General features: G+C 48.5%; 6 protein-coding genes across 6 annotated transcripts; 5 read left to right on the forward strand and 1 right to left on the reverse strand.

Moving 5' to 3' along the window:
* Window positions 1–25: 25 nt before the first annotated feature.
* LOC6554214 (pyridoxal phosphate homeostasis protein) lies at window positions 26–2080 on the forward strand. Its single transcript, XM_001981195.3, has 6 exons — window positions 26–112; window positions 177–273; window positions 337–549; window positions 633–780; window positions 844–1085; window positions 1143–2080. Exons 2-6 carry the CDS (start codon window positions 181–183, stop codon window positions 1209–1211), a joined length of 765 nt encoding a protein of 254 aa, XP_001981231.1. The 5' UTR covers window positions 26–112; window positions 177–180; the 3' UTR covers window positions 1212–2080.
* A 1120-nt stretch (window positions 2081–3200) lies between these two features.
* LOC6554215 (myosin regulatory light chain 2) lies at window positions 3201–4966 on the forward strand. Its single transcript, XM_001981196.3, has 3 exons — window positions 3201–3304; window positions 3998–4240; window positions 4435–4966. The coding sequence occupies exons 1-3, from the start codon at window positions 3302–3304 to the stop codon at window positions 4855–4857; spliced, it is 669 nt and encodes a 222-aa protein (XP_001981232.2). The 5' UTR covers window positions 3201–3301; the 3' UTR covers window positions 4858–4966.
* A 1707-nt stretch (window positions 4967–6673) lies between these two features.
* On the forward strand, window positions 6674–11244 carry LOC6554216. The gene is made up of 10 exons (XM_001981197.3): window positions 6674–6883; window positions 7205–8117; window positions 8180–8732; window positions 8788–9444; window positions 9500–9783; window positions 9837–10158; window positions 10217–10301; window positions 10354–10543; window positions 10605–10885; window positions 10944–11244. Exons 1-10 carry the CDS (start codon window positions 6817–6819, stop codon window positions 11051–11053), a joined length of 3462 nt encoding a protein of 1153 aa, XP_001981233.1. The 5' UTR covers window positions 6674–6816; the 3' UTR covers window positions 11054–11244.
* Window positions 11245–11357: 113 nt separating this feature from the next.
* Window positions 11358–13176, forward strand: LOC6554217. The gene is made up of 2 exons (XM_001981198.3): window positions 11358–11822; window positions 11881–13176. The coding sequence occupies exons 1-2, from the start codon at window positions 11496–11498 to the stop codon at window positions 12706–12708; spliced, it is 1155 nt and encodes a 384-aa protein (XP_001981234.1). The 5' UTR covers window positions 11358–11495; the 3' UTR covers window positions 12709–13176.
* A 4376-nt stretch (window positions 13177–17552) lies between these two features.
* LOC6554218 lies at window positions 17553–24948 on the forward strand. The gene is made up of 6 exons (XM_026975661.1): window positions 17553–18096; window positions 21467–22027; window positions 22115–22879; window positions 23062–23191; window positions 24364–24688; window positions 24750–24948. The coding sequence occupies exons 2-6, from the start codon at window positions 21783–21785 to the stop codon at window positions 24878–24880; spliced, it is 1596 nt and encodes a 531-aa protein (XP_026831462.1). The 5' UTR covers window positions 17553–18096; window positions 21467–21782; the 3' UTR covers window positions 24881–24948.
* Window positions 24690–25991, reverse strand: LOC6554219. The gene is made up of 2 exons (XM_001981200.3): window positions 25552–25991; window positions 24690–25326 (listed from the first exon to the last, which is right to left on the reverse strand). Exons 1-2 carry the CDS (start codon window positions 25763–25765, stop codon window positions 24950–24952), a joined length of 591 nt encoding a protein of 196 aa, XP_001981236.1. The 5' UTR covers window positions 25766–25991; the 3' UTR covers window positions 24690–24949.

The raw sequence follows: 25991 nt of genomic DNA on the forward strand, positions 1-25991 counted from the left end.
GTAGGTATGTTTAGTATGATCAGGTCACACTGCCAAGCAGCTGATTTCGCAGGCTCCGAAGTTTTGTTTTTATTTTTGCAAGGGTGATTTCTTATCATTGAGCTAACCAACCGTAAGTAGAATAACTATTATTTATCTGCACTTATATACGAAGCATATTATTTCGCATTCCTCAGTTAAATGCTAAGGCGCACAATGGCGGAGTTCGACGTGAAAGCCGGCCTGCAGCACGTGTTGAAGCGCATTGACGAGGTGCTCCTCCAGCGGCCCAAAGTTAGTTCACTTTAAGGCCCCTGTTTGTGATCTACTATATGAAAATCATTATCTCTCACACAGGAAGTTCAAGCTGCCAGACCTCTGCTCGTTGCAGTGAGCAAGACAAAGCCAGCGGAGGCCGTAATCGAGGCCTACGAGGCCGGGCAAAGGGACTTCGGGGAGAACTATGTGCAGGAGCTGGAGGAGAAGAGCCGCCACCCGGACATACTGGCCAAGTGCCCCGACATCAGGTGGCACTTCATAGGCCACATGCAGACCAACAAGATCAACAAGGTCAGCTTCTAAAAGATTGGATAACAGCGTCTATCTCTTATCAGCAACTTTATCGTATTCAACTCATTGTTTGTTTCACGCAGGTCCTCGCTGTGCCAAATCTGCGTATGATCCAGACCGTGGATAGCGAGAAGTTGGCCACCAAACTGGACGCAGCCTGGTCCAAGCGACAGCCTGCCCCTGCGGAGCCCCTGCAGGTGCTCATACAGATCAACACCAGCGGTGAAGATGGTGAGTTGCGCGCCCCCAAACCAGCGAGCTGTATACTTACTTTCCCAATCGTTCGACCGCTAGTTAAGAGCGGCATAGAGGCGAAAGATGCCCCGGCACTCTACCAGTACATCAGGAGCAACCTTAAGCACCTGAACCTGACGGGCATAATGACCATTGGCGCATTTGGCTTTGACTATAGCAAGGGACCCAATCCGGATTTTGTGTCCCTGATGCAGGTGCACAGATCCATATGTGAGGCGCATTCTCTGGCCCCGGACTCGGTGCTCGTCTCCATGGGAATGTCCAACGACTTTGACAAGGCGGTAAGCTACAAACCGACTGAGCAAGCGCCGTCGCTATAATCCAAACTGTTCCCTCAGATCGAAATGGGCAGCACAGTGGTGCGCGTTGGCTCTTCTATTTTCGGCCATCGGGCGGCCAAGGCGTGAGGAGGGGAGCGGAGCGGAGATGTGATAGGAATGCGTTGTGGGCACTGAATACAGTTGATTCCCAATGACGTCCGACCTCCCGACAGAGCAGCCTCCAAGTTCGCCCATGTATCAGGTGGAACTGGGTATATTCACACAGACCAACCTGGTAAATCGTCAAAGATGATTTGGCGTTTAAATTTAGAAACCCATGAGATAAACAAATGTTATGTGTAGGCTGTTATTTGCCTTTTTTGATTGTTAACCCTCCATAAACAATGCTTCAAGAGCGTCAAAACCATTAGGATTCCCAGCTACATTTTGCACCTTGGAAATTTGAATACATATGCCGCAGTTTTCATTAATTTTAACATTCCTTCGACTGCGTCTTGCTCGTTTTTTGCACTTTGTTCTATTTATACATTCGCGTATATTCAATGCTACTTTGCGTATTAGATTGTGGGCAGTTTTCCTTCTACATATTCTTGTTTTGGTTGGCCCCGGGCCAAAAAGTCGCCTGGTTACGTGCCAAAATGGCAGCGCCAAGAGAGTTTTCGCCGAACATCACTTTCAATGGAGCACGAAGAAGACTGCAGCCGAAATCGATTTTCATTATGTCTGATCGATGAATTATGAAGGCTTCCTCGCACGGATCCCCTCGTTAATTGAGATATTTTCCGTTTCATATTTTTGCATAAGGCCTTCATCAATTATAATATTAGCCATATTAGCCAGCGCGGGGATTGAATTCAGGTGGCAAAGATGACATCATATGAATATTGTTTTGAAAAATGTTTTGCTTTATTTTAATTATTAAAGTATTTACTACGGAAAGGCAAATGCTTACTGAAACGATATAATCGCGCCAAAATATAAATCTATTAAGTCACAGAATGTGGAGAATGTTTATTTTTATCAAAATATATGTACACTATGTGGATAATATTTTGCAACAATTAAAATTGGATTTCATCTTTAGTTATCTTTAGGAATACACAATCTGTTGATTCCTGTTGTACACAATTTTACTGTTTAGGTATTTAGAATTGACAGCACCGAAATATTGCCCACCGCCTAAATAATCTCAAGTATTGTAATACATAGAATATTAAAGAACAAGGTTAATGTATCATGACGTGGTGCTCAAAGTTGATCTGAAATGGAAATCCTACAGCCTTCCCGTTGTTATGCAATGTCCACGGATGACTAGCATATAGATAAAGTCAGATGTTTATTCCACATTTGTTGCCGAAATAACTCTGGTCCAATATCGGGTTCGTTGGATATTTATGCGACACGAAATCCGCCCGATCGCCGTGTATATACAGATCTATAGATTTGGAATTCTCGCCGCTCTTCATATTGCACAATGTACGGGGCACTTCGAAAACAGAAACAGAAAAAGAAAAATAGAAACGTAGGCGAGCAAAACATCGAGTATATAGGCCTGAATAGACATAGCATATGCTATACTCGTATGTTGGATATATGTGCGCTGTCCGCGGGCCAAGGAAAATGTAGGTGATTTCAGCGCAAGAGGACACCTTTGGGAGGTGGCCGCTGGCAAAGAGCAGAGTAAAAGAAAACAAAACAGAACGGAACAGAATCTGAGGCTGGGGATGGGGAAATGTATCCACAACAGAGAGCTGCGGATACGAACCAATCCGAATCGCCCCGAAATAAATTCCGAACATATGTATAGGCTGCTGGTGCCCGAAAGCCAAAGCCACAGCGTTTTCACTGCCTTTAAAATTAGATTTTTGATTAGAGCAGCGGCCGATGAGTAAACCCCTCGGATACAGCTACACCATAGGCCATAGCCATGGCTATATCTACATAGATATGGCCGCCAGCCCCCGCCGATCTCCTGGGCGGACCTCGCCTTGCAGATACTAAAAAAGGCAGCACGAATATTGCAGATACGGATACAGCGAATGGCGCCCGAAGATCCACGAAGGCGGCCCGAACCGCCACGAGCGACCCCAATGGTTGGAAGAGGAAGAGCTCATCCGAGCTCTTAAAACATCATTGTCTTGGCGATAAAATCAGCCAGAGATTCAGTGTGCTCTGACGGCTCGACTCGATTAGACAACACATCAAAGTTCAGCACCATGGTAAGGACTCGTCCCGGAATATCACTGCAACCCAACTGAACCGAACCGAACCGAACCCAACTGGATCCCAGTGCCTGGATATATGCAGCAAGGATAATGCCGCTCAGTGCCGTGAATCGTTTGCATTCGAGAAAGACCACGAGGATATGAATATGAAGTGAACCATAACTCTAAATCACGGTGACCCCGATTCACCTTTTGTATGAGTATGCAGTGAGAATAGTGCAGAAAGTTCTATAAATGGATCGATCCCATCCGATTCGATCCGATCCGAGTGTTACGCGTCTGTAACGTAATCCGATATCCGTGTCGGGGAGCGAGCGAGACAGCAAGTGGCGCACGGCGGAGGCTTACGTAATATGCGTCCGGTTTATTTATAGAACAGTGGAAAACTTTTCGCCGCAGATACATATTTTCTGGCCTAGTCGGGGAGACCCATTGAGAGGCATCCCTTAAATGGTAAACCTCCTTGAGGGATAACCTTCTACGAACATAATTCCAATGGTAGATCCCTTAAGGCGGATAACTTACCAGCATCCCTACAACGAAAAGTGGATTTACTGCAAGAGTACAACTTCCTGAACCGGAACTTTTAGGCGTCAGCTACAGACGGACAATGACGACTAATGACTGGCTAGAATCCCCCTCCTGGCCCCGAATCCCTACTAATAAATCCCCTTTTTCTCTCCCCAGGCCGATGAGAAGAAGAAGGTTAAGAAGAAGAAGACCAAGGAAGAGGGTGGTACTTCCGAAACCGCTTCTGAGGCCGCATCCGAGGCAGCAACCCCGGCACCAGCTGCCACTCCTGCCCCGGCCGCATCTGCCACTGGTTCGAAGAGAGCGTCGGGCGGATCCCGCGGCTCCAGGAAGTCGAAGCGCGCTGGCTCCTCGGTCTTCTCTGTGTTCTCCCAGAAGCAGATCGCCGAGTTCAAGGAGGTGAGTTTTGGGCGGCACTCATGTGTTATCATCAGTCGCATATCACTCGAGACCCATCCCAACATCCCGTCATCCCATCATCCCATCATCCCGTCATACTACCATCCAGGCATCTATCGCACTTGTCCAAAGACCAAGTCACCAACCCGCTCTTTCTTTCTATCTCTCTCTCTGTTTCTGTGCGGGATCGATAGGCCTTCCAACTCATGGATGCCGACAAGGACGGTATTATTGGCAAGAACGATCTGCGCGCTGCCTTCGACTCCGTCGGCAAGATCGCCAACGACAAGGAGTTGGACGCCATGCTGGGCGAGGCCTCGGGTCCGATCAACTTCACCCAGTTGCTGACCCTGTTCGCCAACCGCATGGCCACCTCCGGTGCCAACGATGAAGACGAAGTTGTTATTGCTGCCTTCAAAACATTCGATAACGATGGTCTCATCGACGGTGACAAATTCCGCGAAATGCTCATGAACTTCGGTGACAAGTTCACCATGAAGGAGGTTGATGATGCCTACGATCAGATGGTGGTCGACGACAAGAACCAGATCGACACCGCCGCCCTGATCGAGATGCTCACCGGCAAGGGTGAAGAGGAGGAGGAGGAGGCCGCCTAAGGCACATCCGATCACATCCTAACTTCTAACTCAACATCCATATTACAGCCAGAATCAGAACGTTAAATCAATCAGTCAAATCAGTAATAATAAACGTAATTAAAAGAAACGCTCGTTTACATATGTAGATTCTCAGTATCTTGTAATCTCTTTTGTTAACCATCACCAAGTACCAAGTACCTTGTACCAAGAACAACACCACCAACCAGATCAGCAACATCCGATCAAACTGAAAATGAAAAGAACTTCTTCAGCAACATTTGGTAGCGATCAGAACCATTTACCATGTATCTGTCCATCATAGTTAGGGATACTTACGATCGATCACGTTCACTGTCACGGCAAGAACTGACGCGTAGTTTTCTAGTTGATTTACTGTTAAATTTTACACGTAAAATTTATAAAACAAATGCTATCTATTTTATTTAAAACACCTATAAAATCAACAAAAAAACTTAAAAACAACAAACAAGCCGTGTCTATTTTTATACCGCTGTCCGTTGAAGAACTAAGAGAAGAACCCCGAGAGAGATGATAAACCAGATCGAGATCTAGATCGAGATCGAAATGAGGATGTATGATGTACGATGTACGATGTATGATTTATGATGTAGGGAGGAAGCAGACGATGTTGTTGGGTAGCCAGGCTGGATTCGTTAGCCCTGTACCCACGAGTTCACTTTGATTATGAAAATGAATATGAATTTTTAGCCAGTTTTGTGAGTTACAATGTTTTTCGTTCAAGAAATCTCGCAGGACCAGGAGAGAGAGAGGTAAACCTATAACAGACTATTGTTAGGGAACATTTAACTGAGAGCCAAATATATATCCTACTATCACAGAATATTTATCGTTATGCATATCTATCGTTCGTTACTTACTTATCAGTTATGAGTTATCAATATTATTGCAAGTTATCGAGAGTTAGGCTAATAACAGAGAAACATTAAGTTCATTCACTCAAATTGTTTAATGCGAATTTACATAACTTAACCACCACCACCACCACCTAAACTTTCTGCTTATGAACTATCAGCGATATAAACCACCCAAAACGAACAAACAACCCAAAATGATATCTGAAATATGAAGAAACATTCAAACCAACAACCCAGTGTTTCTAGTTAATGCGTTTCGAAGCTTCCAGGATGATCATCCTCCCCCCGGAAGTAGACGGGCGGGGGATTTTAGTTTGAATATTTACTTAGGGTACTTAGGTACCCACTAGTACCTAGGCTGATCGGAGGAGGTCACTATATACTTCTATATTTATGTACTAATACTCAGAACTTCTGAACTCAACACACAACACTCGACACGAGCACACACCACACTCACACATACACTGCAATCCATTTCAAAATGCAACATGCAACAAGTTGTTAAACGCGAATCGAATCTTTACTTCAGTATAATTTAAGCTACACACGGCAAGATGAGAAAATTCAGAAAACTTTAACCCGGTCAGAAATTTTAACGAAAGAAAAACAAAACCATCTAAAAATAGAAAACAAGTAACTGTTTTATACAACATAACTAGATGATGATACGATGACGAAGTCTTGGAATAAAGCATAAGCGAGTCGTCTTGAAAAAACACCAAGTCGTTGAATTTTGACTTTCTCAGGGAAGGGGTTTTTTGGGGGGTACGCCCCTTGCTGCACATCTGACTCAGCTGAGCCGTGCCGGAAACCAGTTCCAGTTCAAAACAAACCAGCGATAAAGCTGGGAGCCAACGAAGCGGTGGAGCGCGGTGGGAAACTCCCCACACTTGGCCAAGTCGCGATGGCCAAGACCGAGCACGAACCTTCGAGCTACCAGTTTTCAGCCGAGTTTCGAGGCGCACGCATGCGCAATACGATGTGAAAGTCAGATACGCTGCCATTGCCACATCCATTCGAACAGCGCTTTTCGAGTAATCTGGTTATTCCGGAAGGGACCAGCAGAACCACCAGAACCATGGCTCCAGGTGGTCAGCTCTTGTGGATGGCTTCCGCCTGCTGGATTGCATCACTAATGAGTGGCGGTGAGTGCTGGGAATCGAGTGCATTGTATGCAGCTGTTGCGTGGCCAAAGAAATCGAAAGTATCTCAGGCTGTGTCTGAGATAACTCACCACACTCTCGAGTGCACTGGAAGAAATATGATACATCAAAATTATTATTTTTTATTATATTTTTAAATATTTTTTTATTAATTAAAATTATTAATTTTTTGATTGGAAAGTAATATAAATTTGTATATTTATGTATATAGTAATTTCACTTGTTATTTCTCTCTGTGCGCCTTTGTGATGTCCCACCCTACTCATGATTGCCCACTCTCACTATCGTTTTTCCGCCTCCCAGCTGATGCACAGCATCTGATCGCCTACATCTCGCAAAGAGGTCTCCATGGAGAGATCACTTTTCGGCAAATGAATGCCACCACGGTGGAGATCAAGGCCAGTCTGGAGGCCACTTTGCAGTACCCCGACCAAGTATGGAGCTGGGGAGTACGTCGCTTCCCCGTGGACTACTCCAATACTGATCCCGACGAGCGCTGCGAGCTGAGCCGCTTGGGATCCCAGGTCCTGTCCTTCGATGAGGACTTGGAGTACCTGTTACTGCCCGGAAATGAGACTTCCACCTGGGAGCGAAACATGCAGTTGATCGGGGATCGCGGTATCTGGGGCAAGTCCCTGCTTCTCACAGAGGTCAACGCCAATGCGCGGATCTGTGCCACCATCACCACCATCCAGAGCTCCGTGGAGCACATGGCAGAGGCTCGTTTCAATACTCCTGTGGCCGGATCCGTCCATTTCCGCTGGCTGGCCCCGGCGGAGGGAGCTGTTGGGGATACACTGATCTACTCGGATCTCTACCATGTCAGGGAGCAACCAGCTGCTCTGGAGGAGGACAGAAGTCAAGCTGGACCGTTCACCCAGCACCACTGGAAGATCTATGTGACGGACATCTTCAAACACGACCACCATCGCACGGAGGACAACTGCAACTTCCTGCAGCAGGTTTTCGATCCCCAGGGAAGTGGAGCTGGCAAGGGCATAGGTGACCTGGACGCACGTCTGGGCAGGATTGGAGTGGCCAAGAATGCCCTTCGTTCGCCACAGCGCAGCGTTTTTAGGGATGCTCAGTTGGCCCTGCTGCCCTCGGATCTTACCATTCCCCATAGAACGCTTTACCTGGTACTTTTCGACAACCAACATCCAGATTCGTACCTCGCCTGCACCAAGATTCGCCATGTCCAACCTTTGACGCATAAGTAAGTGCTTTTCGCATCCCATGCTATTTGAAAGTATAACCATTGTTCCGTCTTAACCGCAGAACTTTCATCAACTCCGGCGGAGTCAAGGGAGAGGTTACCTTCATGCAGCGCTCCAAGTTCGACCCCACTTTCCTCAATTTCACCTTGGGAGCACCGCTTTCCCAGCATGTGAGTCGCAAGTTCGCCCAAGATGTGGCCGCCTTCCGGATTCACAGTCTGCCGCCGGTGCCCTCGAGGATGGGTCACGAGGACTACTGCCTGACCACCGGGGACATGCATAATCCCCGGGAGATAAGCGAGAATATACCCCCACCCGGCTATGGCACCCAGGAGCAGTATCCCGTGGGCGATCTTTCCGGGAAGCTACAGGGCCGCAATAAGGGTTATTGGCATCAGTATGTCCTGCCAGGAACGAGTTCCGAGTTGAATGGCCTCTACTGGGACGTGTTCCTGCCCCTCCAAGGACGTCAGAGCATTGCCCAAAGGAGTCTGGTCATATACACCTTCAATCGATCGAATGTCACCAATATTACAAAGATGATTTGGGGCTGTTCGAGCCTGAGCCAATATCAGCGCAATGGGGTCTACCAGCAGAACATGGTTACGGCTCAGGTCAGTAAATGAAATATTACTGGATGTTAAATCCTTAATCCTACTTGTATTATAGGTCCTCTTCCGCTATCCTGTGGTGGGTCGTGTCATATTCCGGCAGCCGGCGGAGCAGCCTTGGCAGGACACCACCGTTTTATTTGAGTACCTCATCCAGGCGGATGGCTCCACGCAGAATACAACCCACGATCACCGCTGGGCAATCCATAGCAATGCACCTGGAAAGGACTTCTATGACTGGCAGCAGAGATGCATTTCCGCAGGACCTGTGTATAATCCCTTCCGAGTGGATTGGGGCAATCGCAGTGTGGATGACTTCTGCCAACCCGGCTTACCCTCCATGTGCAGAGTGGGAGCCATGGATGCCAGATCGGGAACCCTAACCATCGCTGGAGGCAGAAGGGTGGCCCAGAAAATAAGTAGGAAAATGTTTGTGGACGGCAATCTTCCACTCTCCGGAAAACACAGTATCCTGGGTAAATCCCTTGTTATCTATGAGGATAGTGGACCCAAGGCCAGGGGCGAGCGATTGGCTTGTTCCGCCGTGATTGGGCATTTCCGGAGGAAGGTGGTGGCCAAGGAGTGGTACGCAAATGGGGATGCGTTGACAGTCAGCGGCCGGGTGGAGATCACCCAGCAATCGGAGTACGATGTCAGCAATGTGGAGGTGCAGCTCAAGGGACTGCAGGACAACACAGGCTACCACATCCATAGGGTATTTATTGCTGCAGCTCCTAGAATCCTTTGTGCTTCTACGTTCTGTGTTCCAGACTCCCGTGGAAGCCAACTTGGCCTTTCCCTGCGAGGCATCCACTCTGTACGGTCACTGGAATCCTTTCGACGTCAGCCCAAAGTCAGCACCTCCTCCTAAGAGGGGAACCACAGACCAGTATGAGATGGGAGACCTGAGTGGAAAGTTTGGCGGTCTTGAGGGAGTAACCCAGTTCGAGGATGCCTATAACGACACGAATCTTCCACTGTTTGGATACAACAGCATCATTGGAAGATCTGTGGTTATTCAGAAGAGGCAGAAGAATGCCAGATGGGCCTGCAGGTGAGATGGCCAAAGTAATTACCATTTTCATTTAATTTAACCTGTAAATGTAGCACTCTGGAGCGTGGCTACAGTCCCAGTGAGGCCAGGGAACTGAGGGCCATTGCCTCGTTCCACCATCCCACTGGATATGCCTATGGCTACATTAAGATGACGCAGCTCGTCCACAACGATGGTAGCCAGTCGGAGACGGTGATCGAGGTTAAGTTACGGCATCCGGGCAAAAACGATCGGAACTCTACGCGAAACCACAACTGGCAGATCTTCGTCAATCCCGTGGGCGTGGATGCAGCCGTAAAGCCCACAATTACGCGATGTGTGGCGGGGGGATATGTTTGGAATCCATACTACACCCAGCTGGCGGATCCCCTGAATGTATGTTCTCAACTGATATTGCCACAACATAGAGATGTACTAAGAATCTCCCTTTCAGCTGGATCTCTATGAGCAGGAGTGCAGTCCGGACAATCCTTTGCGCTGCTACGTTGGCGACGTGGGCGCCCGCTTGGGCACAATAGGTATAGGACCACAAGTTAATGCGAAATTGTTAGTATATGCATTGCTTTCCAGATCTTGGAGGTGAACGCGTGGTCCTGACCGACTCCAACTTTCCCCTGGAGGCGCCTGTGGGCGCCATTGGGCGCTCCATTGTGATTTTTGGACCTGACCACTCCCATGAGCGGTTTGCCTGTGCGAATATAGAGCCCGATCACAACGTCATTAAGTACATAAACCTGCAGAAGCCGCCACGATTCGTAGTGTAAGTATGCCTCTAACAAGCATAAGACGCTTTAGTTGACCAATTCTGAACCAATGTGCAGTGCCCAGTTTCTGGATGAGCTACGATCGGTGATGGGCATTCCGGAGTGGATGCTGGATGTGGATGCGCGCAAGACCAAGGAGCTACATGGTGGAGCCTGCATCCAGATGATCATCCACTTCAAGGGGCCGCTGGCCCACAGACTGGAGTTGGATATGTCTCGCTTGATAGCCGCCGGAAGATTGGATGCCCCCACTCTCTTCATTCCCGGTTACGTAAACCAAAAGCGAAAGGCCACCATTTCATATCGTACCTGTGGTGTGAGGGACACCAATGAGAAACGTGAGTAAACATCAAATCCAAGGATGCCATATATATAACTCATTAATCCCATCAACAGGCACCAAGAACTTCAAGGGTGGCTTCTACTCCTCCAGCTCAGCTCCAACCGAACCAAAGCCCTTAGTTTTAGCCTTCGTAGTCAGTGGCTTAGCCCTTAGGTTCCTCTAACTCGACATTACAATGTAATTTCGTTAAATACTCAAAGCGGCGTACAGTATCACAGTAGTCACTAGCTTAGCAACTATATTTCTGTAAATTATTGTACATTTTATGATCTGCACAGTGCGCGTTCTGCACCTTTTTATGTATTCATAGTAATTAAATGTTGTCATCTTTCTGACTGTGAAATTCATGTGTTGAACTAAAGATCCGCCGGAGAAGCACGTGGTACACGTAGTGGTGGTGGATTTACTTACCCTACATAACTCAGGAGAACTGACCTACTAAGGGAACTCGAGCATAATCCACCACCCACCGAGACCCACCACCTCTGGTTTATTTCTGCGCATGAGTCTTGCCCAATCGATTTTTCAGTACATACACACATCCCCCATTCAATCGAGGCCAGGCAGTCTTTGGTGAAAGACGCACATTTCCAACCGACTCCAGAATGCAGCTGATTCTCGTGGCGACCTTGCTGTGCCTGGCACTCGGCAGCTGCAGTGCATCCATAAGTGGGCCGTTCATCTTCTGGGGTCACGCCAGGGTGTCCAGTCTGCAAACCCAGGCCTTGGTGGAGTCGAGCAGCAGGGAGCTGCCGCTGACGCAACTTTTCACGGAGGCCAAGGCAATCGTGGTCTTTGTGCGCAACGCGACCAATCGACTGGAGGGCACCAGGTATCCCAAGTTCCAGAATCTCGTTAAGAGTGGCGCCTGGAACTATCTGCCACAGCGGAGACTGGCGGCGGAACCGTTCGGCTTGAATGCCAACATCGAAGTGAGTTTTGCACGCTAAAAATTTAAGAATAAATTATAAATTGTATACATTTTCTTAGGTGGTGAGCCTGTCGGGACATGGAGAGGAGGATGACTCTGAGATTCTGTTGGCCTACAACGAAGCCGTGAGCACCTACGGTCGCGGCGAGGTGCTGGGCATCTTGGCCAGCCGCGAGGAGGAGGCCCACTTCCTGGCCAAGAGGGAGGCTTCACCAGCTGGCGAGGAGGAGGAGAAAGCGAAGGGTGCTGACGGTCCGGAGGAGACCGAGGCCAGTTTCATCTACGTGGCCGAGGGCAACAAGGCGGTGCTGAGTCTCAATGGACCCCTGGAGCTCCGGCTGAGCAACGACACCCTGAAGCTGGAGGAGCACATCAAGCAGATCACCTTCGATGATCAGCGGGCCAAGGGCTACGGTCGATTGAGCATCACCTTCATGCATTCGGGTGAGAAGTGCACGCTGCGATTTAAGTTCTCCCTGATCCGCGGCTCGTGGACATTGCGCAACGTGGAGGTGGAGTACCGGGAGCTGAAGAGTGTCCTGGTGGCCCGTGGTGATGAGTACACTCTGCCCTCCGCTCCGCTGGGATTCTCGTACCGCTGCTCAGCCGAAAGCGTTAACTTCCTGAATCCCACCCGGAATGAGACCATCCAGAGTCTCCTGCTCACAGATTTCCAGGTGCAGCCGTGGCTCAACGGACGGCAGGAGTTTGGCGAGGTGTACGACTGCATAGGGTTCGTGACGGCGCCCATCCTGGCAGGACTCTTCGTCGTCACCCTGCTCCTCGGCATCCTGGGACTGGGCATCTCCGCCATGCTCAGCATGCACACGCCCAACCGATTCGAGAGTTCGCGCAGCAAGCAGTTGACCTTCACCATTCAGGAGTAAGTAAGCCATTGGGACTACCACCTCCGATGACCCAGCAGATCCCGGGCAGCCATGTTCATCCAGATCACCTACGCGGCCTTCAAGCCCCTGGCTCTGCTCACCCTGGCCATCGAGTTCTTCCTCATCCACCTGCTCTTCGTGTTGATCGTGCTTTACGTGTATGTGCTGTGGTATTACTGAGGATTCCAACGTGGAGGTGAACAAATATAACATGTAACCCATGAGAACGATAATGGAGTTTTTCTGAAAAGGTGTTTTTCATTAATGAGTTTGAAACTGTCGTGTAGTCAGCCATGCAGCTCAAGGGCAGTTTAATTTCTTCACTGAGTTATCAATATTAACCGAAAACGCTAAGATACTTAAAGGACTCTATTAAATATTACAAACTATATACACAAGTAGAACATAGCTTAATGAGATCTCAGAATATTAAAGCATGCTGTTCGGGTACATCTATGAACTGAATAACTAGATATATAATTATTCTTATTCGGCACTCATGGTAAGTTGGTGTTTTAAACAGCTTTCGAAAAGTGTGTTGCAAGCATCTTCTTATCTTTTATTTGTGCCACTCTCTTCGATCTGAAGCCAAAGTTCGAGCCACAGGAAAAAGTGAAAAGCGATGAGATTCTGCGCAGACTGCCAGGAAAGGATGAGAGGAGTCTGGCTGGAAATTCTGGTTATCTCGGCGGCGGCTCACTTTTGTTTTTAGCCATTTCTCTTCCCGGCGATTGTCAGCTCACTTTCGTTGGATTGCTGCCACAGCCGCACTTGGCCATAGAGATGCGTGCGAGCGCTGGACTCGTACACTGGGAGAAATCAGACATGATAATCTAGTTACAGAGATGGTTTAAGATCTCACTCATTTCCTAATTCATATATGTATTATGCACCCAAACTTTGGAAACCATTCAAGCTACAACTTTTTAAGCATTCGAGGTATAAATTTCAAAGGCACTCCTTTTGCCGTGTGCAGGTATCTGTATCTTTGGCTGGAGCCGGCCAAGCCCAGTCTGGAAGTGGAAGCCTCGTTTACTTATGCATCATTAAGTCACGCCAATGGCTCGTTTGGGCCACTTTTGGTGTATTTTGCGTGTGCGTTTGTCGGCTAGTTTGCGGTTCGATTTCGGTTTCTACGACTGACACTCGACACCCAAAAACGCAGAAGACAGTGGACAGCAGACGGCAGACAGTTGCTTTTGGCTGTGGGCCACCCACTTTTCTCCAAAGATTTCCCAAATACATGTGTGCAGCATCCGCCGGTCCCCGAAAAGATAGCGATGCAGATAAAGATCGGGGCGACTTATTGTTGGATCGGGAAGTGGGTCGCCTTCGATTGCGTTCACTTTTCCCGCGCGGCTTTACTTTTACTGTCAACCGAACGTGGCAACCAAGTGGCAAGTTGCACGCTGCAAGCGTCCAGTTCACTGACTCAAAGAGAGAGTGAGAGTCCCGCACCTGATTCTGTAATAAGAATCGCGATCGCTGGCAAAAGTTTGTGAAAGTTGTTGTCAAACGGCTGGCCAAACCAAACCAAACCGAAGCCAACCAAACCGAAACGAACTGAGCCGCCTGTCAAGGAGCCGCGCATATCAGCCACATGATGTGGCAAGCCAGCGAGTGGGTGCACTGAGAGAAACCATGTTGCTCCGGGTGCGGAAAGTAGTCATTAATTAATACTTACCTGACTTTCAGGTAATGCTTGCATCGCTTCAGGAGATTCTATAGTGTGGAAGTTCTTGATTTATCTAGGAACTTAATAAGTACCAATGTCATTATCATTATCAAGCGTTGTACAACTATTTATTAGCAAGCAGTCAATGTAGTGAGTTGGTTCATTTTTATTGATCAGCTGAAATATAATTTCTCCGAAGCCTGGAAAGAGTTACTGCCATTGCTTGTGAGTCCCAGGAGGGGGCCTAATTTCTCCTCGTCGAAGTGATGAGTGCTCAGTCCATTTGGGCCTAATTGCGAGTTGCAACCGCATCGTAGACACATTTGTGTGCGCTTTCCTCGAGGGCCTTATATAAGAACTCGATTCGTAGGGAGCACCCAGATAATGCGGCATGAAATTGAATTATTTTCACGGAAGCCAAGGTGAGAGATTTGAGCCGCGGATGCACCACAATAGAGTGGGTTTTTGAGGGGGGCTTAATCAATTCAAAGGGCTGCAGCAGCGGAAATGGGCATTGTATCTGTATCTTTGTATCTGCAATCGTCGGCGATGTTTATCTGCGGGATTCGTGCACTTGGCGATGAGGTAATGAAATCCATGAGGATTACGAGTGCATCATTTGATGATTGGTACTCGGACTTTGGGATGCAGTCGAGTAGTTTCTCCCAACGCTGACCAACTTCTGCCGTCCACATCCACCTGGTCATGGCTCGGAAATCGGGCCAAGTGATCAATCCTAACGATCAATCCAGTCGCTGAAAGTCGCAGTCATCCCGAGTCACTTAGGAGGCGAGATTGCAGTTTCCAAGTGGCCATCTTGCTATCTGGCTAGTTGGGTCTCATAATTACTTTGCTCAATATTTGTGTTAAAGTTTTACGACTATTGCCACATTTTCCAGCGAAAGAGAAATCGCCTATTGCCAATTGGCAGGATTGGCAGATGTCTCCAGTTTCTGGCGGGGCAGAGGCACAATCAGTTGCCTCACTCGCCTGACAAATAACTAATAGTAGTGAAAAGTGCGCAGGCGCACTCGAAATGAAAAGCTCGATGGGGAAAAGCGAGATGGGTGGAAAAAGCAGCCTAAAATTGGCGACATTTCGCACATGAACACGAAGTGTGGAGCGTCGAGAAACAACCATTAAACACTAACCATTAACCAACTGGCGACAATCCGATGCGTTTAGTAAATCAAAGCGTTAATTACTTGATTTGGTAAGCGGTTTCCCAATGCCTCTGTTTCTCTTGACAATTTCTCGCAAATATTTGCACACCTGTCTGCGTTGGCGAAAAGTGAAATGCGCTGGGAAAGGAAAAGGAAGATCTGCCGACTACTCATTCCCAGGAGAAGCTACAGAAACACAGACGGATACAGATACAGGTACAGACGGTGCGCTCCATTGCCGGGGACCTTGACTTATTAACACCCAATCTCGGAGCCCTGGTATTTCGGATTACGGCAAATAAGTACACTAGCTCCGCCAAGATGTGCCACTATTTTTATGACCGTGTCGCAAGCTTAACGCCCTGTTAAGCCGGCTAAATGCAAATGCCGCACACATCTTGCGGCGAATAAATGGCTCGATCCGCGCCCCTGCGCCCCTCAAAATCCCCCTTTGTGGAAAATACCCCTTTATGGCGCCGCTCACCTTTGTGGGAGCTCGTTAATTGCTCCGCTTTGGTTACAGTTTGTGGAGCGTCTTCCAATTGCGCGCAACATGTGAAGGTGGCGCAATTTTCGGAGCTCGGAGTTCGGAGTTCGGAGTGCGGTGCTCGGGCTTTTCGGTCCACATGCATACAGGTACTCCGTTGCCCCGAGGCCGAATCGTTTGGCCAAGGCGCTGGCAATGGGCCCCAATCAGTTGCTGTCGATCTCGGCTCATTCTGGCTCATTTTCCCCCACAGCGAAGCTAATCAAGTTTTAATATTCTAATCGCACTTTGAAGTCTTGGGAAGTTATGACATTATCTAAAGCACTTTGGAATCGAATTTGTCTATCTGGTGAGGTAAGCGTTGCTTGTTAAGGAACTCCGAAAGGTGAAGAAATCGCATTTCAAATATTTTATTTCAAGTTTATTTCAGTTGGTCCAAAAGTGATCTGTTTTTTGCCGTGCATGCCAAGCGTTTGCAGTTTGGGAGTCAACAGGTGCTCCCTTTTGTGTTCGAGCCAACATTTTTCGCCGTTTGCGCCGGTGAAATTAATACGCCTCCGGCATTGGGTAATTAAGCTAATTAGCTGAGATTGGGCTGAAACCGAAGTGCAGCCCACCCAGAGATATGCAAATCCGAGGCGGAGAGGCTTCTGGGGCCTTTCCCACAGTTGCATCATACAAAGTCATCAAATCTGTGGTCTTCGACTGTAAATTCTTTTATTGGAACTACCAAAGTGCTTTGGGCATCTTTAGAAAGCTCCTCATTGTGCGATTTCCTACCCAGCTTGCTGCTGCCAAAACCGCACACACTAACCCAAATTCCCCAATCCCATGATGCGGACTGCCCCCCGCCGAGGCGTCCATCATTGCAATTAAACTAACAATCGGTAAATGGTAAAATGGTAAAAGAGCAGCTGCATCTGCACCGGTGGCTTGCACTTTCCGCTCGAAGCGGCGAGCGCTTAACTTGGCCAAAAACAAACAAACATCGCCCATTAGTTGGCTCAATTCGCATCGGCCGACGGGCAAACAACAGCTGCCACTATTTCCGATGCACTAAAACTGGGTAGCTGAATCACGTTATTATTTTGCACATCTTATACGGGATATTAATTGTCAATTAAATACTCGGGAAACTATCTAAGGGATCTAAAGTGTGGAAATTGATTGGTCGTTTGCTTTGAATGCAAGTTACTGAATATATCAGGTACACAGTACAGACATAAAATATTTTATTGTAGCAATTGAAATGAAGCGAATTTACGGGACAATATCCCCAAAGATCAATTTACTTGAAGTATCGTTTAGTAGTGGTACATTATTTTGCACTGTGTATATCTTAACTTGTCCAAAATGCTTCTGCAGAGGAGGTAATCTCGGCGTGGCTCCGTGGAGCCATTCTGGTGGTTTTGAGCCGACTTCGAGCTGAAGGTGCTCCCTCTCTCTCTCCTGTGGCAGCGCTCTCTTTCGCTCCCGTTAGAAGCCGACTGTATGTACCGCTGGTCATGACATTCGTTCAGTTCAGTCTGCTTTGGACTTTTACCGCGATCGGTTGTGCTCCGCTCCTCGCGATTTTCCAGTTTCGCTCCCAGCTTCGAATTTCCACTGGTGGAGGCGCGTGCTTAAACGGTAAACAGCGAGAAGAATCGGGCGAAGAAGAGTGAGGCCGGGAAACTGAAAACTGAAGACTGACAGCCAACTCGCGGAGACGAGGAATTTCCCGTGGCATTACCACCCAAATGTTAGACGAGTTAATGAAGTGCAAAAATGTTTGTAGACTGAGTTGTTGCTGCTGCCAAATGAACACGAAGGCGCCGTCAACTTTGTGATTTGCGGTTGCATTCTGCACAAGATACAAGCGCTGGCTGCAATCTAAAGGCCCCTGCAAAAGACAGCCTGTGGTTTTTGACCCTGTCGCTTTCGGCAGCAAAGTGAAAATTGCTCGGCAGCCGGGGAAAAGCGGAAAATCTGCGACTTCTTTGGTGTCAAGTGGAGAGACGACCTGGCGATTCTCCTGCGGATTAGTGGCACACTTACCCGCAACCAGCACCGCTGAAAACCATGTAAGTGGTACGAGATGTAGTACCCACTATGTGGGTGCGAGTGCACCGAGCAGTGGACCACTGCCAATGGAGTTGGCTAGAAACTTTAACCGATATCTGCACCTATTTAGTGCCAAGCCAAGCGCAAAACAAGCAACTTTCCTGGGTGTTATTAAAGCCGAAGTTTACAGGGGCTACATTGCCAATATGCTAATACAGAAGCATACATCAATTTCTGAATGTAAAATGATAAATGTGTAGCCACGCCCCAGCAAACAAAAAAGTATCTAAAGAAGCATAATTGGAGCTCCGTCTGTCATGCAAACTGCCGTGCTAATTAGTTTTCTCTTCTAAGCTCTTAATTATTTGCTATAGACAGGACCATAAAATGAAATTATGCTGAATACACCCAAATAAAAATGAATGGCTGAGATAGCGAGAATCCGCGCATAATGAGATACGTTCCCCAAATCGGATGCTTAGTGCCTCATTATGGCTGCTTAGTCAAGGGCTGTGTGCTAATTTATGCCAGAAGAGAGAAGATCTTTCCCAGAAATGGAGACACTGCGGCAGGCGACGCCAATTAGCTGGCCAACTTGCAACCTGGCCATAAACTCGCCGCTGTCCGTATTCTAATTGAATGGCATGGAATTAACCCAGTTTCGGCCACCGACTTCTTCCCATCATAATTGGGCTAGTGCTGGCCGAAAGGCAGCCAGAAAAAGTTAATACGAATTAGATTGCCGGGGAAGCTGTCAAACCTTGATGGGTTGGACTTCAGCCCAAAACCCAAGTAGGTGAGCTGTAGTTCGAGGCCCAAAGGCCCGCGGGTGTCTGTTGTCTTAGCCGCGCACTGCTTAGGCTTTATGATGGAATCAATCAGTATTAGAGTTATAGATATGCTAATTCATGGGAACTGAACAAGGGCCCTTTCTTCCCTTTGTGGAATAGGTGCCAAGAACAGTTAGCGATCGTTCCACAAACAAGTTTCTTCTTTATGGGCCATGCAGAACTTGTGCGTTCGCCATACGACAATAAATTCGCTCCGCTTTTTGTCTGCTTTTTGTCGGGATTTTGAGGTCAGCTTGATTGGGTCGCTCTCTTTGATTAACGACTAGCGGACTGGACTCCACTGTCGGGCGCTCTTCTTGCCCTTTTTTGGCAGTTCCCGTCTGGCGGCTAATTGCCACAGCTACAGGTGCACAGGTGTCTAATAGCACCGCAGCATGCCACAGATCGTTGATCGCCATCAAATCTAATGGCAGCCGCACGCCAGCTATGCTCCCAGCTCAAACTCCATTCCCAGCTCGTTATGGATACCATTATGACAAAGACGCGAAGAAGAAATGGGAACTCTGGAGTCCAGGGAGTCCAATAGGCAGTGCCTATGGTGTGCTGTAGTGTTTCGATAATAGATTTGCGACTTCCATTTAAGATCTTGGAAATGTGGGTAGATGGCATGCTAATAAGTTACCATCCCAAAATGCAGCTTCTTAAAGTAGAAGTCTTAGCTGTTACAGCCAGCCTCTCCTCCCAAGAACATACCATTTAATCCCTTCCAAAAGCGGTACCAAAGTAAGGGGAAGTGGGAATACCAGTCGATTGCATGCGGAGCACGGGGTCGTGGCAATTAGAAGTTTGTTGGCCTGCGAAACCATCAGAGCCAGCAACTTCATAACGAATTGTTGTAATAACAATAATGGCGAGCCCCCAGAGTCATGTTTGCCTTTTGGCCGGCACAACAAATCATTTCACATCGCCACATTTCTATTTTCGCCGGGTTCATTAAACCAACTGAGACCCGGAGTGTAACTAAACGCCGCAGCCAAAGATACAGATACAGATACAGATAGAGATAGAGATGGTATAAGGCATATGCGAAGAGTGCTGTTCTCCAGTCGTGGCGACAAGTTTGGCTTCCGTTCTCAGCCCGCTCATTTGTCACCAGCTTACATAACATATTCTGTAGACCCCCTGCTCCTAACTCTTTTTTGTAACTTCACTGAACCCAGCGAAGCGCATCCCAAGTGTCATGGCCACGTTTCTATGGCTTTCCCAGCAGCTCCGCACGATGGCATCTTTCAATTTGTCGCCCGTGTAGTCATAATTGTCAGGTAATCCCGGGTCCCTTTCTTTGTGGCCGTCATGTCTGGATTCTCGCTACATGATCTCCGCGAAATGCGGTAACTCTTGCTTATCTCTCGTATTTCGCACACTGCATGTGCAGTTCACCCTGGGATGATCAGATAATCCCAGCCCGCTGTTTGGCAACACGTACGCAGAAATCGGAAATCCGCTGTAAAATCTGTGGCACAAACTGTTTCCCACAGGCCACGCCCCCGAGTGGAACGTTCTTTCCCAGCCCAGAGAGACACACCTTCCTGGCCAGCCACCTGGTAACGGAAGGTATTGCCAAAGCGCACTTACGGGCCTTCAATTAAGGCGTCTACCTGTCCGTTAAGCCGGTTGAGCCGTCGGTAATGCACGATGTCTGACCTTTCCGAGCTGGGTCACTGTCACCTCCGGCTCCAAGTCGGCTGTTAGCTGGAAGTGATACTGCCGCCAGACACTCCAGAAAACGCCATTAATTGAAGTCAGCCTTTTAAAATATCTGTGGCGTACTCGGGCCATAAGTTTTGAGTAATTACAATGGGTACTCCCTGAAGGTACTAGATTAATTTAAAGTAACTATGCTTTCATTGTATTAATAAGCTGTAAAACAGAACCAGCCAAAATACTTACCCAATCTAAACTATACCCCTGATTTCTCGCGGTGCAGCCATATGACAGCCACTTACCTAACCGCCGTGGTTGGCTGCTTTTCCGGACTTTTCGGCCTGTTGGCAAACACTTAATGTTTTCCTCAGCTCGATTCTCGGGAAGACAAACATGGTCAGTTCGGGTTGGTTGCCCCAGTGTCCGATTCCCTGCAGTACTCCCTGCCCATCAGAGTACTCAGTCTCTGGAAAAAAGGTGCCCAAAAAGTTCTAAGTCAAAATAGCTCCGCCGATGTGTTTATTTATAACAGTGCATAGTCTACTGCAAAGTAAAAATTTCAATTAAGTGCACTGCGAGTGGGGGTTAAATGGCATTTTCCTGGCCACCTGGGAAATGGCTGGCATTCGAGACGCCGCCCCAAGGAAAGTCGCTTTTTGTGTGGGGGCCCTAAACATTTTCCTAGTTGTCATAGTTGAGGTGGAAACTCCCACAAGCAACTGACAAGCCAGGCGATTGTAGATTGTATTATGCACGCATATGGATAACTTATGATAAATTATGTTGGCTGGCAATGTTGCGCCGGTGAAAGTGCCAATTGTTTTGTGCGCGAATTCTTGCCAAAGAGATTTCCTATTCGTTATTAATTGTGGCATTGTGTCTGCCACCTTTTCAGAGCCCGCCCGCGAAGTTTGGAGACCAGAGCCCAAACGCACCGTCATGGAACCCACGGCCACACCCAATATGCTGTAAGCAGTCCCACTGAACTTGCATCTTAGACTCCGCATCCGCATCTGCATCTGATCTGCATCTCACTGACTTCGCATCTGCATCTGTACAAAGCCATTCCATTAACCCACAACCGAGTAACCCGAGTAATCCGCATCTCCAACGCCTCCAGCAAGCAGATCCTGCTGAAGAATCACCAGGACGCTATTCTGCAGCTGCAGGGCCATTCCCCGTCGCCTCCCCTGTCCTTTTGCGCCGCATCGATGGCGGACAGCAGGGAACGCATTCGTGGACCCTCCAGGGATGGCCGCGAGTTCCTGACCAGTCCGCGTCAGGTTCTTCGTCGGCTGATGCTCCTCTCGGAGGGCAGACAGTACAGGGAGGCTGCTGGCGTGGTGGGCAGACTGGGTCCCTCGGTACTCAGATCAGTGATCGCCGAGCTGCCGCTGGACCTGCTGCTGGAGCACCTGCCTCACAGTGCCTACCTTCTGGAGTCTTTCTTTACCAGGTGAGCTATGATTAAATGGTGAATCTTTGAAGTGAGTGCTGAAGCTTTTATCATACGATTACTTTTTTCTATTTAATGTGCACCCAGATTGACCACCTTGAACACCACTCCCAAGCCAGATGTGCCTAGTGAAACGGTGGCCTGGCAGTTGGTGCGCCTGTTCGCGAATCCCCATGAGTCCGGACTCCGGCAGAGATGCACTCGACTCCTGCAGGCCTTGGCTCAGTATGAGCCTGGGTTGCGGCAGACTCTGAGGGAAAGGAGACGCAGCTTCGACAATGCTGTACAAGGTCTCGGGGTCCATGGACTCACCACCGATGCCTCCGGTCAGCTCATTTCCCTACATGTGGCTCTGAAAACGGAGCTGCAGCGCCATGTGGACACCTACAAGATGGCCATTCACAAGCTGGAGGAGCTGAGCATGGTGACGGTCAACCAAGACCCTGCTCACTCCTCCCACCAACGATTGTTGGCCATCAATTACGGCGACATTCAGCAGCGACTAATCGACAACAAGACCCTGCTCACAATGCTGGACAAACCGGCCTTGAAGCAGCTCCAAACGCTGGTCGAGAACCTCAGCACGCGGGTGGAGAACGACAAGGAGGTGCTCACCTGCGTGGGCCAGGTGCGTCGCCTGGACTCACAGGCGCTCGTGGAGAAGCGCCCCGCCGCCGGCCTGCTGATGAACTTCTCCCGCGGCTGCGAGGTGGTGCTCCACATGATGGGCCCTGAGGGAGGTCCTCCGGGCTCCGCCCACTCCATTGGCAAGGCCACTCCCCCAGGCGGCGCCAGCACCAGCAGCTGCAGCGATGGATACCACTCGGATGACTCTGGCAGCGATGACGGCAGGTGAGGAAAGACAAATGAACACAGCTTACACATGTTACAATACCCGACCCGATTCTTACACTTGACCGAGTTCCAATAAGGTGCAACGCCCACATTACGAGATTGCGATCGCGACCGCATCCAACTCTCACCTGCCCACATGCCACACTCCGATTTCTGATTCCATTTCTGTATCTCCACAGCGAAATGGTGTCGCTCTATCGGAATCTCTACGTCGAGAACCGAGCGGACGCCTTGGAGGCGTTGGACAGTCTTCCCCAGATAAAGCACGCGCACAGCCTCAAGGGGAAGATACTCTTCTCCATGATCGTGGTGAGTCTGAAGTACCTAGCATTCATATGCTGTAGCAATCCACATTAGATATGCCCCAACTTTCAATAATGGCTTGTTAAAGAGGCCGAACAAATTTCGAGATTACCTCGATCGGGAGAAATTAGTGCCAATTGTGAGTAGGCCTTCTTTTCACTTTTTTTTTTTTGTTTGTAAAGATATGTTTTCTATTGGGTGTGTTCGCTACCATTTAGTTTTAATGATTTTGTATTATTTAGTATTTAATTTCTTCGCAAAACTTTAGCTGGCTGAAGCAGCCGAGAAAGAATTAGAGATTTAATCATAAGGAGAAATTATTTTCAGTCAATCATTCACATGTCGTTGGAATATAAATCGCTAACAACACAATTTTACTTTTATAATTATCTCCTTCGTTTTCACTTGTCAAGACAGTACAGGCAGTACAGAGTTATTTGTGATGAATGGCGTCAATTTATTATGGGCGTTCATAATCTTTCAGAGTGCCAATTCCATGTCAATAACATTTTAACTCCACAATGCTAAAAGATAATTTGCTATACAATTCTTAAAGCTATTCAAATAGAAAGAAGCTCTTGTCAAAAGTGAACAACGATTGTTTCAAAATTGGGGCGACCTCTTCGAATTGCCATTTGGCAGGTCAATAGCTGATAAACTTGATCTTGAAGTAGCTTCCAGCGCCAGCACTGCTTGCACTGCTTGCTGTGAAATGAGCACAGCACAGTGACTCTCAAACTGTGAGACCAACTCATCCAGCGAAGATTACTTTCAATTTTCAAGTGCTTGGCCATCAATTATATACGCCAAGCCCGTGGGCTCTGGATGCTTCAAATCCTGTCAGACCACAAATTGTGATTGCAAAATATCAATTTTGGCCAATTCGAATTCGCACTATAGGATGATTAGGCAGGTTGGTGCAGTGAAAATGTGAGGGAAAGTGGAGCCCCCAGGGTGCCAGAAAATTACGTAGGCGCTTGGGATTTGAATCGCTTTCGATCTCAGATGAACGACACTATGGCAGGGAAGTGGTACCATCAATACCTAGATTACCTGGCTAAAATAAAAGTCATATATTTTCGCTTTTCAATGATCTCTTTATTAGTTCATCAGTAACTTAACGTCAAATTAGGCATGTTCTTAATAATAATTTGATTAACTTATTGGTACTTGTGTAGCTCTCCTTCCGCCTGTGCCACGGAATGCGGGAGCGGAAGGTCCTGGAAGTTCGCCGAGTCCTGAATTGTCCCTTGGACAGCAGCAGTGAGACCACCTTGTCCCTGGACAGATCCGTTCGCCAGCACCTTTTCGAGACCGCCGAGAGTTTTCCGCTGGGCGAGATCGAGCGGTCGGTGTTCAACCAGGTGCTCTCTACGCTGCACGAGTACCCCTGCCTGGAGTCCTGCCCCCCGCTGACGCACTACGTCAGTGCCTGTGTTCGCCTGGCCTGGCGGATGATCAACCAGAAGGCGCCCTACTACCTGGACATGGACTTCAACCTGGGTGCGTTTTAAGATGCTCTTTAATCGATTAAGAATCCTATATCTACGTGAATTCCATGCAGGCTTCCTGAGGCCCGAGAAACACGAGCGGCATCCCCAGGCGGACCGGCGATCGGATCTGATAAAGGCCTTCCTTTGGCCCGCCCTGATGCAGAACAACCAGTGCGCCTTCAAGGCGGTGGTGGCCACCTGAGGATCGTCTTAAGCTAACCCCATTTGTACATACTTGCCCTCTCTTATGCAATAAAGATTTGCCCCCTACTTAAGCGTAACTGATGGGGCGGAGTTGGACGCACTGACTCCGTACCTTGTTTGTGCAGAGAAGTGGGTGCTGCGTGTAGAAGTCCACAATTTCCGAGGGGGATCCGAAGCAGCGCTCCTGGCACTTCTTCTGCCCTATGGCGTAGCGCTGCCTCCTGTCCACTTGCCTTATGAACAGGTGATAGTACTGATCCGCCGCCCAGATGCTCACGATGTAGCGGATGCACTGGTCGGCTGCCTTGAAAGGACGAACCAGGCAGGACCCGTCCTCCCGTCCATGGAGCATTCGCTCCGCCGTGGGCCGATCCACTGTGAAGTAGTATTGCTCCTTTTCCACATGCCGCTCCTCGATCTCCGCGTAGTTGACGTCGGCATCGTCTGTAACGAATTCAAAACGTAGCATCAGTAATTGGATTTAGATACAGATACATCTTCTAGTAGAGTACGAGTATTACCCTACATTAACGTGTATATATTGTTGAAAACGTAAACTCAAGTTAAATTAAGTTCTAGGAACTCTATCTAGTTGCTTGTTTTTGTTTATATTTTATCACTCTGTGGATTTGGCTTTGTTTTGGAACCACGAGATCGGCGCGTACTCACCCACAATGACGTAATCTTCACGGGGCTGCTGATGTGGATCGTCGTCGGTGCTGAAAACCCGTTCGGCGGCGTCACTTTCCTGACTGGCCTGCCGCTGATAACCGAAGCAGCGGCTACAGAAGCTGGGCGATCTGACTTCCATCAGGCTGTCCATCATGCGAACCAGGAGATTGTGCAGAACCGTCCAGTAGACACGTGCACACCAGCAGCACATGGCGCCAATCGACACAACGGAGCTGTCCTATCCCCGCGACCTTGGATTAGATGGATCGGTGGGACTGGAACCGCCGCTCCCGTCGAACATCTTTCGCTATCGAGCTGCGCTGATGACTGAATACTCTGTGACCAGAACTAGACGAGGAACCACAACCAGCACCCAGAACTCTGAGCCCGAGAACGGAAGCCGAAGTTAACCCGTCTCGTCTGGCGCTGCGTCTTAA

This window comes from Drosophila erecta, unplaced genomic scaffold (genome assembly GCF_003286155.1).
Source record: "Drosophila erecta strain 14021-0224.00,06,07 unplaced genomic scaffold, DereRS2 tig00000000-arrow-pilon, whole genome shotgun sequence".
Taxonomy (NCBI): Eukaryota; Metazoa; Arthropoda; class Insecta; order Diptera; family Drosophilidae; genus Drosophila; species Drosophila erecta.